At 36.0% G+C, this 12195-nt stretch overlaps 1 protein-coding gene across 1 annotated transcript; it reads right to left on the minus strand.

The window, feature by feature from the left end:
- Nucleotides 1-5122: 5122 nt before the first annotated feature.
- LOC143641887 (tripartite motif-containing protein 43-like) lies at nt 5123-9878 on the minus strand. The gene is made up of 6 exons (XM_077109861.1): nt 9468-9878; nt 8712-8807; nt 7906-8136; nt 7275-7297; nt 6465-6562; nt 5123-5616 (listed from the first exon to the last, which is right to left on the minus strand). Exons 1-6 carry the CDS (start codon nt 9876-9878, stop codon nt 5123-5125), a joined length of 1353 nt encoding a protein of 450 aa, XP_076965976.1.
- Nucleotides 9879-12195: the final 2317 nt, after the last annotated feature.

A 12195-nucleotide genomic window follows, 5' to 3' on the forward strand; every position in this document is an offset into this window, starting at 1 on the left:
TTCTCTTGCTTTTTCTCCATCATCAAATGTGATGCCCAGGAAGAATGCTATCAGGCTGCCAGGCTCTGATAATTTTAGTAAATTTTCTTTTTTTTCCAATTTTTTAGTTTTATTAATTTTTTTAAATACACGACAGCAGAATGCATTACAATACACATATAGAGTACAATTTTTCATATCTTTGTATATAGAGTATGTTCACACCAATTCATGCCTTTATACATGTACTTTTTTGTTTTGTTTTGCATTACATTACAATTCTTATTACACATATGTACCACAATTTTTCATATCTCTGTTTATATATAAAGTATGTTGACACCCTATTTGAGTCTTCATATATGTACTTTTTTTAATTAATTTTTATTGTAGGTTGTTCAAAACATTACATAGTTCTTGATATATCATATTTCACACTTTGATTCAAGTGGGATATGAACTCCCATTTTTACCCCATATACAGATTGCAGAATCACATCAGTTGCACAACCATTGAATTACATATTGCCATTCTGGTGTCTGTTGTGTTCTGCTGCCTTTCTAATCTTGTGTTATATTTTACTATCACTAGTTTTTCTAGAGTTTTGAACATGAAGGGTTACTGTGTTTTGTCAAATGCTTTTTCTGTATCTATTAATATGGTCACATGATTCTTGTATTTAAATCTATTGATATAATGAATTATGTTTATTGATTTCTGTAGGTTGAACCAAACATACATCTCTGAGACAAGCCCCCACTGAGACCCCTCCACAATCTGATGGATCTGATCTTCAGATTCCCCAAGCTCTTCCACACAGCAGTCCCAAGGTCTCAATGCTATTCCAGCTTGCAAACAGAGAGACTACCAGGGATGTACTCACACAAAGGAGTGACCATGCAAAAATGCATCAAGATGGCAGCCACTAGCACACCCAGCACAAAACCTCACATACAAACAAACCAGCAGGCACACCAACACTGAACCTCCAGGTCCTGGCCAGTGTCACCAAAGGCAGTATCATGCAACCAAACATTTAGGAACACTGACACTGGACCTTCAGGCTCTAGCTGATGACTGGCAAGCAGCAGTATCAGAGAGAACCTTTTTTTTTTCTTTACCTCTAGAATCTTGAGTCATGGAACTACAAGGAATGCAGCCTCCCTCTAATCTGCCAACTTTATTGATGCAATATACTGAGTCTTTTCTCCTCCTCCTCCTCCTCCTCCTCCTCCTCCTCCTCCTCCTCCTCCTCCTCTTCCTTCTTTTACTGGAACTTGAACACAGGGGCACTTAACCACTGAGGAATGTCTCAAGCAAATTTTATTTTTTAGCTTGAGACAGGTTCTCATGAGTACCTCACTATGTTGCTGAGGCTGTCCTTGAACTTGCAATTCTTCTGTTTCAGGCTCTGGAGTCACTGGGATTGCAGGTGTGTGCTATCATGTTTAACTTTTGCTGAATCTTGATAGAGAAGGCCTATCTTAACAAACCTCCTGTTAAGTGCACACATGCCTCAAGCCTTATAAAAGGCCCAGAGACCTTAATAGCATCACCAAATGGCCAAGACTCCTGGTTGGAAGAGGACATTTTTCAGGTTGTTTGAATGCATGTAGAAAAACTTCACACCAATGACAGCAATCACTTCACAGTAACAGAATCCACCTGGGCAATTGCAGCTCTTTAAGTTTTTCTGGAGAAATATACAAACTTACATTGTTAGAGATTCTCAAGAGTTGAAAAAACACTACTCTGAAATAACTGGTCTTAGAATTCAAGAAACATGTTAATGCTAAAAAAAAAAAAAGTCAGAAACTTGAACTTCTCAAAGCAACTCAGGAATAATTATTTTCCAAAACTCTGAACTAAACAACTTGAACATGACCAAAATCCCAGGGAGGAGATTTCAGAGCAAATGAAACTAAAGTAAATTCAAGACTTCCAGGAGAAACAGTACTTTGAGAGAAAACTTACCAACGAAGTGAAGACTATCCAATGTAGTTAGCCAGCAGGATGGAAAGGACAAGAAAGAATTTCCCCACACAGTCTTTGGAGGGTGTTTGACCTTTTTAATCACTTGAATTCAGAATTATGGCTTCCAGAGGTATGAAAATAAATTGTTTAAAGGCACCTGCTCTGTGAATTTTTTATGGCAGGCCTAGATCACATCCCTAATATACATGGAGGGTCACACTGAGAGAGTCCAAATCCTAATTGTCTTCATTTTATTTTATGTGCCTCCAATTACTACATTCAGCACCCAAAGTGAAGATATCAAGGCTAAGAGACTTCTGAGACTCAAAGTAATAAGAAAAATAGTAAATGACACTGATTATTGAAGTGCATGATCATATATCATGTGCATTATACAGGCTAGTAGGAAAAATGAAAAAAAAGAGAAAAATAACTAAAGGGATACAATTTTTGGATACAGTATAACTGAAACTAGATTACTCCTTGAACAAATAAGATAAAACAGCAGTACAAAAATCCAAGATTTTGCCTTGATTGTCACTCTGTGGAACGCTTCCCCTGTGAAACTAACACTCAAAGCATAGTTGATGATTATGAGGTCCTACATTTGCACCTATTTTGACCCCCATAATTTTATTTGGATTCTTTAAGAAAATAGTTTTTGATCTCTGAAATACAGAATAATATATAAGCTTGTTCTTAAATTCATTTTTCAAAACTCTAATCAAAAGATTGTAGCCATACTTTTCATAAATGGTTTATTTAGAATCATAGAATCTGGTCTTTTATATTCAAATATTCGTTGTGTAGGTAAAATGTAAATATTATTCATCTGTTGAGAAACCACAAAATGACACTACTTAAAAAAAATCACCATGAGCAACAGTTGGGCCTCTTCATATTTTTAATAACACATTTATTTTTAGAGCAATTTTTCATCCACAGGAAATTGAGTAGAAAGTTGAGTTCCCATATGTTCTCTTCTGTCCTACACACACATCCCTGGCCACTATCCAAGTTCTGCCCTGGAGAAGTATGTTTGTTACCATTAATGAAAAAACTCTTATCATTCAAGCCATTGCCATTTTGTCATTTACATATGGCTACAGTTGGATTCATCCATTTCTGAGCAGTGATAGCACTCATTTCTTCATATCAACTATTCATACCCATAAAACGGTATGGCCTATTAGTCCCTGAAGATAATCCAATATGAAATTTTAGATACATTAAGTTGTTTCTCCTTCCTTAAAGAGCATTGACCAAGTTTTATATTTGTCAGGCCACCATGGGCATAATCATTCCTCTGAGGATTTCACTGTGAGGAGCAAGGTCTGAAAGTGTGTTTTCATCAAGATCTGTCATCAAATTGTCACAAAGTACCATCAAGGTGAAGCATAAAATGCTTCATTTAAACTGGCAACCACAACTGCTATTGCAACTGAGAAATAGGACAAACAGCAGAACTCAGAAGGAAAGTGGTCCAAGCTCTGCATATTCAGAGGCTCACTACTGCACAGGGCTTCACACTTCAGCCACTGACCAAATTTCACGAATGAAGCATCAGTGTAAGTGAACATTTTTCAAAAACTTAATTACACTATATGTTCATCTAAAACTTGCCTTGTTCACACCATAAGCATGTCATTGAGCATGGACATATAGATATTTGTCCTAAAACTTTTCAAATTTAACTTGAAAACATTTTATATTTAAAGAGATGTTAAAAATGTGATGGAATGACTTACTTTGTATTTCCATGCCCAGTTTGTTTTTCCCCTAAAATGATCATACGTTTCCATGGCACAATTTGCAAAAGTAGGAAGCCTACTTTGGGAGGTTATCACAAACTGAAGTCAGACATTTTTCAGATTTCAGCAGCTTCTATATGAACATCCTATGTTCTATTCCACGATCCAACTAGAATGGAGCATTGAATTCACTCTCACATCTCCTTTGGTTTGAGTTGAAAGATCTTCTTTTTTACTTTTCATGACCTTCACAATTTTGAGGAATACTACATAGGTCTTTTGTAAAATGATCTTTAGTGTTGGTTTGCAGCTATTTTTCTCATAGATAGAGATATAGTTTTAGATAGAAAGAACACACAAAACAACTTCTTTCCTCATTATATGATATGAAAAGTATGTGATTTCCACATAGTCTGTGTATTAAAATAAGTTCATTGGTTTTAACAAATGTATCATTCTGACTAGGGATGTTGGAAACGAGTGAAGCTACCCACTATTATTTAGAAAGAGGGGGCAGTTAATACATGTAATTTTTTTTATTTCCTCTCAATTTTGCTGTTAACATAAAACTCCTTTAAAATAGTTTAGGAAATATAAGGGAAAGCGGAAGGTCCAACTTTACTGGCTTCAATGAAAAATGAGTCCTAGTCCTGAGTGTGAGAAAGAACTTCATTTGTTTTTATTTCCCAAGGAAAAATAAATTTTATTTTCTTAGACCAATAGAAAGATTAAAACATCAAAATAGTGTTTATTGCAGACAATGATATAAAAATTCATCCTACAAAATGTCATTCAGGTTAAATCATAAAATTATGCAATCTTAAATCTGACAAATTCACAAAACATGTAAGCAGTCACAGCATGTAGTGCATCTGGGACACATGGTTTGCCAATCATTTTATGTTCCACAAAAGATGACCATCAATAAAAGAAAAAAAAATTGAATCAACACAATTCGGTAATTTACCCTGTCTTTATATTTTTAAAAAAAAGTTATATTCAACAAAATGCCATTTTTATTTTTTCATTGGGTATTAAACCCAGGGGTATTCTACCAAAGAACTACATTTCCAGCCACTTTTTCTTCTTCTTCCTCTTCCTCTTCCTCTTCCTCTTCTTCCTCTTCCTCTTCCTCTTCCTCTTCCTCTTCCTCTTCCTCTTCTTCTTCTTCTTCTTCTTCTTAATTATTTTGAGACAGGGTCTTGCTAAGTTGCCCAGGCTGGCCTCACACTTGAAGTCCTTCTATATCAGACTCCCAAATTAACCAAATTGTGTGAATTAATAGGCATGTGCCACCATGTCTGGATCAAGTACAAATTACTTAAAAAGCACTAAAGTACAGTATTGTAAACTTCAACTAGGAAGGGCTGCCCAAAATGTAAATTCCCCAGGCTTAGAGTTCCTGACCTATCCCTACTCACTTGTGGCCAGTGTGAACAAAAGGCCTGACTGGGAAATTCAAAGAGCCAGAAGGGTACCGCCATATAAGAGAACTCTTGGCAACGTTCACAAAACTCACACTTTCACTCTCAAAATCAAGAAACACACCAACCCGGCCCTGAGGCTTCTCTATATAGTGAGAAAGCATTGGGGAGGTTGTCAAGAGACTATGGTCATCATCTTCCTTCACAAAAAGGAGAAGAAACACATCTTTGGATTCAGCCACTGTGCCATTCCTTCTTATCCAGGAATCCTTACAGACTCCTACAGCCCAGTCCAAAGGGTCCTTCATATCTAATTCCCAGTACAATTTCCCAGAGTTGAAACTCTCTGTTCCCCATGCAGCAAAATAGTTAATTCCATCAGAATTCAAAGACGAGTCTGGAAGGACGTGCCCAAATTGCAAACTTCTCACATAATCAAACAGCTTGAGGTTGTCACTGGACACTGTATTTTCAAAGGATATCTCCACTGTAGAATGAAGAGAATATTAAAATCAAAACCAACTTTTAAATTGCTGTTAGATGAGAAGGTCTACCTGAGTCTTAATGTGTGTGTGTGGGGGGGGTGATGGGGTGGCAGAAGAAGAGGGGTAATTGTTGCTGAAGTGCATTGCACTCACAGATTTCTAGAATACTGCAGAAGAAACAATAGCCAACCACAATGAAAACACTACTAAATATATTGACACTGTAATAAAAGGGTGGGCATGTCTACTTCCAGCTTGTTACTTTTCATTTCATCTGAGAAATTGGAGGTCTGCATTCCCATTCAATCCAAAACAATGATTCCTTGCTATGGTTCCTATTTAGTTCTACCATGGAAATCTAAAAACTGCTTCATCATACACCAACTTGTCTTTTTTTGATGCTTGTGAAATATTGCTCTGTGCATTCAGGTATTTTATGTTTGTTCATACATGCTATTATATTAAATTTAACGCATTTAGTATATTATGTTTAATAAAATACATATCACACATTCAATTCCTAAGAGATTTTAAGGGTAATGTTTAAATAACCTTCATCACTCAGTGCACTTAATTTAAAATGGGAACATATTGAACTAATTTATAATTGTCTTATTGATTGAAATGGTTTTGTATGTATAGCCCAAATCACATTTATTATTATACCAGTGATCACTTCTTTCTTTCCTTATTTAATCATGGTGATCAGATTACTAAATATAATTATAAATACCAATTGGCAGACCATTCCCTTTGGGTAAATTAAAGGTTAATAAATGGAAAGGTTTCCCATAGAAAATCATTATTAAAAGTCATGACACTATGCTCCCATCACTGGGCTGACACTCACCTTGGAAACACTTGAGCCTGTCTATCAGTCCAGTGATGGTCTGGGCAGGAAGTGCTGGCTTTATAGGCTGAGGCAAGTGCAGCTGCACTGATTCACTCCTGAAAGTAGGAAGAGGACATGAATCTTCTAGTGACAAAAATGACATCACAGTTTTTAAGGAACTAAACAACAATTTTGCTGAAAATGTTTCTTGAAACCCTTTTCTCATGAATGTACCTCTGTGAACATGAGAAGGGACTGTCTCTAGGAATCTTTCTTACTAATTTTGCAAGTTAACAACCCATTTCTCAGAGGTACCCATGTTTCTCATTAGCTAACTAGGAAAAACTGCCCCATGCACCTCAATGTTTCTGATTTACAATGTCAAATCATACATGGTTGCATTTATCTTTTTTATTTATTTTTTAAGAAAGAGAGAGAGAGAGAGAGAGAGAGAGAGAGAATTTTTTAATATTTACTTTTTTAGTTTTTGGCATACACAGCATCTTTGTTTTGAATGTGGTGCTGAGAATGGAACCTGGGCCGCACGCATGCCAGGCAAGCGCGCTACCGCTTGAGCCACATCCCCAGCCCCAAATGGTTGCATTATGAAGGTCAACATTCAGCCCAGGATGACATATATTCCTCAACCAACAGGGGAAATAGAGGCTGACTTCTCATTAAGGGGATCAGGAAGTCATATTCAAACAAACACATGAATACACAGTTGATTACTCTCTACATAAACTATGCCTTCACTTTGTAAGAAACAACTTAAACACTTTCATAGCTCTCAATGGTATCCCAGTTTACACTAAAGTCAAAATTTACCTGGTCAATAGGTCTCCCAAGTCCTGCAAAGAAAACAAAAAAAAAGGCTTATTTTTTTTTAAAGAAATCGAATAGTATTTTGTTTTTGGAAAGATCATGTAGTATCAAATATCATCACATCAATGCTTCTTATGAATTCATTTTCATCTCTCAGAACAGTACCAGCAAAGCATATTTAAAGATTCTGAATTTGTGATTAAATCAGAATCCAGAGGGTCTAAAAAGTGTGAGAATGAAGGATATCAGTAATACACAGTGTTTACTGTCCCCAATTCCATAACTTTTAAACAGAAGAAAGAGAACATAAGCTTTTCCAAGATGTCTGCATATTGTCAAATGGTAAGCAAAAAAATGAAATGTTCATGAATAAATTGTTATTTTTTCTGGATCTTAGAGAAGCAAGATACAACAGAAAAAATTAAAAAAAAAAAACTCTAGGAGAGCTACTCACAATGTTTCATAAATCTTGCTTATTTATCATCAGGATAAAAGGTAAACTTTAAGTAGATTATATCCAAAGAGGAAAGAACCCCATAATTGATGCAGGAAATATAAAAACTACCAAATATTGTGGTCAAAATTGAGAACCCTAAATCATATGAAATACTTTAATGCACAGCTCAGTTCTTACCTGGAGCAGCTCCACATATGGTTTATGGGACATTTTCACCAGCTCCTCATATATTTCTCTTAGGTCTTTCTTCTTTTGAACCATATTGGCTTCACTTTTTTTGAGTTCCTCTAAAATTCTTTTGCTTTCCTTTCTAAGAATGTCTAGATGTCTATTTTCCTCCTCATGAAGAACTGGATGTAGTTTTCTGTACTCAGCCCTGATCAGCTCTTCCCTGAGATACACATAGTACTGTAGGGATAGATTGAGTAGATCTCAATTCTAGTATGATTTTATCCTTCTCCACCTAAACCTCTCTCTTTGACCATTGTCTTTTTACCAGTATGTTACATAGGCCATAATTTTATATTCATCCACATTTCAGAAATTCGAAATTCACTCTTCTTTTATCTTCATTCTTTCCCTAGTTTTTATAACAGTGGCAAGGAATCAAACCCATCCTTCCCTCCAACCACTTTTATCTGCTTCATGAATGCCTGAAATATTTTAAGAAAAGGTTTTGATTGACAATTTATCCTTCAAATATAAATTTCTACATGCAAGCAATTAGAATATATAGCTGTCACATAAATCATTATATGCAATATTCTGATCTCTGGTTAGAAAATTAATTTTCATCTCAAACCTCCCTATGACACTGCCTGGTCATTTGTTTGATCATCAAGGTCAAATTTTACTTTTAGGATTCAAAGCCACCAGAAATGATGTACCTAATATCCTTACACCATGATGCTATAGTGAATAATGGATGGATTTCTAGTATGTCTGTTTCAAGCTGAGTCTCAAGGAAATAGACTCATACTTACGATCCATGGACTGATTATTTTGTTCTCTTCATTTATATTTCTTTGATTTACTTGGATCATTTCCCGTAATGATCTTATTTGCTTTAGGAGCTTCTCCTGTAAAAGAAATATAAACTCAAACAATAGAGAAGCAAGCGCATTTGGTTTCAATTTCACAATGATAGACAATAAAAAATAAGAGATAAGTGCTTTAGTGAGAAAAAAATCATATTGCTTTCCTTTTGCTATTGATGATTGTGAATTTTAGGAGATTTCAGACTGCAAAAGTGCATAACGTAGCCATGTGCCTAGGGATAGTGATAAAGATGAATAGTTTTTAGATAACGTGGCAATTGGCTTCAGAATTTTGTTTTCTGATGCTCTACCCTGCGAATTCCCCAAAGCCTTTTATCTTATTTATTCCCTGGTGTTAGTAAATATTCATGCTGTATAGAAATGTATTGCATTTGTCATTTTGGTAGCCAGTAACTCTTTTCAAAATGAGCAGTTTCTAAAGCTTAACCATGAAAGTTAAAATTAAAGTGACCAACTACTTTATCACTACCTCTGAGGAATCAAGCTCCACAAAGACAGGCATGCTTGCATATTTTATTTATTGCTTACATCTTTGGTTCTTAGCTTCTTCCTTGATGCTTACGAAATTACCTAGCATACAGAAAAGAGTAGGGCAATCATCATCATCCAGATTCTCAGCTCTTTTGAAATCTCTTAGCTCCACTGCTCAGCCTTCACAGTGCTCTCACTGGTGTCACTTACCTGGTATTCCTCCACAGCCCTTTCCACTGAAGGGTGGTTGTGAGCCCTGTGCTCCTGAGTGTTGCAGCAGAGCCAACAGAGCAGCTTCTTGTTCTCCACACAGAAGATCTTCTTTGTCTGCTGGTGGGTCACACATATATTTTCCTCAGAGTTCAGGAATTGCCTGAGATGAGCCTGCCTTGCCATAGATGTAAGATTCTTCAGAAGAATATTGTTTTGGACATCTCCCTGCTGTGATGGCTCCCTGCACACAGGGCAACAGGCAAGAATTTGGGCTTGTCCCCAGGGAATGAAGAAACAGGGCCAACAAAAGCTGTGCCCACAGCCTATGGTGACTGGGTATATAAGGTACTTCAGGCAGACAGAGCAAGTGAGTTCTTTCTGGAACACTTGTGGTATTTCTGAATCCATTATTCTGAGGGAAGAAAACCATAAGGATTTAATCATCTACCCTTAAAGAGATAAAGACCTGAACCAATTTTTACTCATATTCTCATTGAATAGCACAATACTGTCTAGGGAATAATAAACTTGCTTTTGTACATGACAAAACAGAAAAACTGAGTAAATAAAGAATGCAAATAAATCAAATATTTAAGTGAGTAGCTCTCTATACAAGTCTGAACTATTATCAAGCACCTTTCATACTGTGAAAATATGTGATTATTTTAATGTGCTCCAGAAAACAAAGAATTCTTTACAGTTTTTATTTAGCTAAAAATCTGGGTTCTCATTTCTACTATACTTGAACTTCTAAGAATGGAAGAGATAAAATATTCCTAAAAATATTTTTGGATCTACAGGTAAAAAATTATACATTATCTGAGAACTAGTTTCAGAGTGCTTATGAAGTATGTAGAAGCACTGGGCATGGTAACACACACCTGAGACAGAAGCAGTGCAAGTTCCTCACCAGCCTCAGCAAAAGCAAGACTCTAAGCAACTCAGTGAGACCCTGTCTCTAAATAGAATCCAAAATAGAAATGGGGATGTGCCTCAGTGGTCCAGTGCCTCTGAATTCAGTCTCAAGTAAAATAAATAAATAAATAAATAAATAAATAGAAATAAAAAGAAAAGAAAAAAACGTTTAAACTATGAAATTACATTTGATTTTGTTTGGGAAAGTAGTAGCTACAGCTCATGTGGCAATTGTATACATACCTTAAGAATTACTCTATGGTTTCAGCAGTTCTTTCTGCAGGATTGAAAATTGAATTAAGCTTCAGGATCAGGCACTCAAAGTGTGGAGGAGGTCGATTTTGATGTCATTCAGCCAGGTGAGCTTCAAACTATACGCTGGAGAAGAATGAGCTGGTGTCGCGGAGTGCACTTTTATTGAGTCCCTGAAGACCACACCCACTTCTTCCTTGATTGCATTCAGGGTGTTTCCAATCAGTGTTACATAATTAGTGTAGGTAATTAGATTATCATGGGCAATTAGATTAGTGTGAGTGGTTTGGATGTGTGGGTAATTAGTTTTCAGGTAGAAAATTTTGATGTAATCCCTTCTCTAATCTTCATAAACAAACATTTAGAGTCTTGCCCACAGTTACTGACTTAAAAAAATTGAATCCCCAAATTCAGATTACATCTAAAGATTTTCAGTTGTGTTCTTTTATTTTTCACCTTTAAGAACAGAAAGAGGTTGACACCATATGTGATTATTTTAATATGTGTTTTTGAACATTTATAAACATTTTACTTTCTGACTTATGCTTTAGTTTTATTCTCCCATGTGGAGAGGGATTTAGTTTAGAAATTTTGTTTTCCTCACCAGCTGAGGTGGCCCACACCTATAATCCCAGTTCCTGAGGCTGAGGCAAGAGTATCAGAAGTCCAAACCCAGCCTCCACAATTTAGTGAGGCCCTAAGCAATACAGAAAGACTCTATCTCTGATTAAAATATTTAAAAGGGCTGAAGATATGGTTCAGTGGTAAAGTGTCCCTGCGTTCCATTTCTGTTTTAAAAAAAAGAGAGAGAAATAAAGATAAGAAAGAAAGAAAGAAAGAAAAATAGTTTTGTTTTTATTTTTGTCACACCAATCTAATGCTTTCCCAAAAGAGACCCAGGACTCTTCCTTGGGGCTGCTTCTTCACTAATGCCACATACACAGCGTGAACTGCAAGAGCAAAGATGGCCACATTCCCCACACCCCATCCTGTGTGGTAGTGAAAATTAGTCACCCTGAAGCCTCTATTGATTCTTTCTAGCTTTGGTAGAGTTTCCTGGAACCTCCCTTTTACACAGATTAGTATCAAAGATGATTTTGTGCAATAGATAACTAATTATGCTTTTAGGATGTAAAAACAATGAGACTTCAAAAAATAACATATTGGATGGTATGGTATGAAAGCATGAGTTTTGGTTTATAATACAAGAATCCTGGGCTATAAAAAAAATATAGAAGTTATTGCCCTGAGATTTCCTCTGCTACAAAGGCATTAGGCTATCAAGGAGGCCCTATTTCTTCCTCAGATTATCAGAGTGATAGATGAGGAAAGCACCTCATTTCCAGGGACCTCAAATGTTCACATTTGCTAAATTTCTTCCCCAATGAAGAAATCAAGTAGATACAACCTCTCAGACTCTGAATTATAGACAGAGTGGCTATATAGTACTATGGTTTAAATGTGGATTTTCCCCAACAAAATGCAAAGTTTCTGTATATCAGAAACTTTGAGAAACATTAGTAGAGATCACAGTTCTACCTTCACAATCTAGGAATAC

This window comes from Callospermophilus lateralis, chromosome 7 (assembly GCF_048772815.1).
Source record: "Callospermophilus lateralis isolate mCalLat2 chromosome 7, mCalLat2.hap1, whole genome shotgun sequence".
Lineage (NCBI taxonomy): Eukaryota > Metazoa > Chordata > Mammalia > Rodentia > Sciuridae > Callospermophilus > Callospermophilus lateralis.

What these genes read in the sequence shown, in the direction of transcription:
- LOC143641887 (XM_077109861.1), bottom strand. Translation starts at nt 9,878, where the DNA reads ATGGATTCAGAAATACCACAAGTGTTCCAGAAAGAACTCACTTGCTCT. An exon ending in GGGCTGTGGAGGAATACCAG is followed by an intron (nt 8,808 to 9,467) that starts GTAAGTGACACC and finishes TTTCTTTTACAG; the next exon opens with GAGAAGCTCCTAAAGCAAAT. An exon ending in TTGGGAGACCTATTGACCAG is followed by an intron (nt 6,563 to 7,274) that starts GTAAATTTTGAC and finishes TCCTACTTTCAG; the next exon opens with GAGTGAATCAGTGCAGCTGC.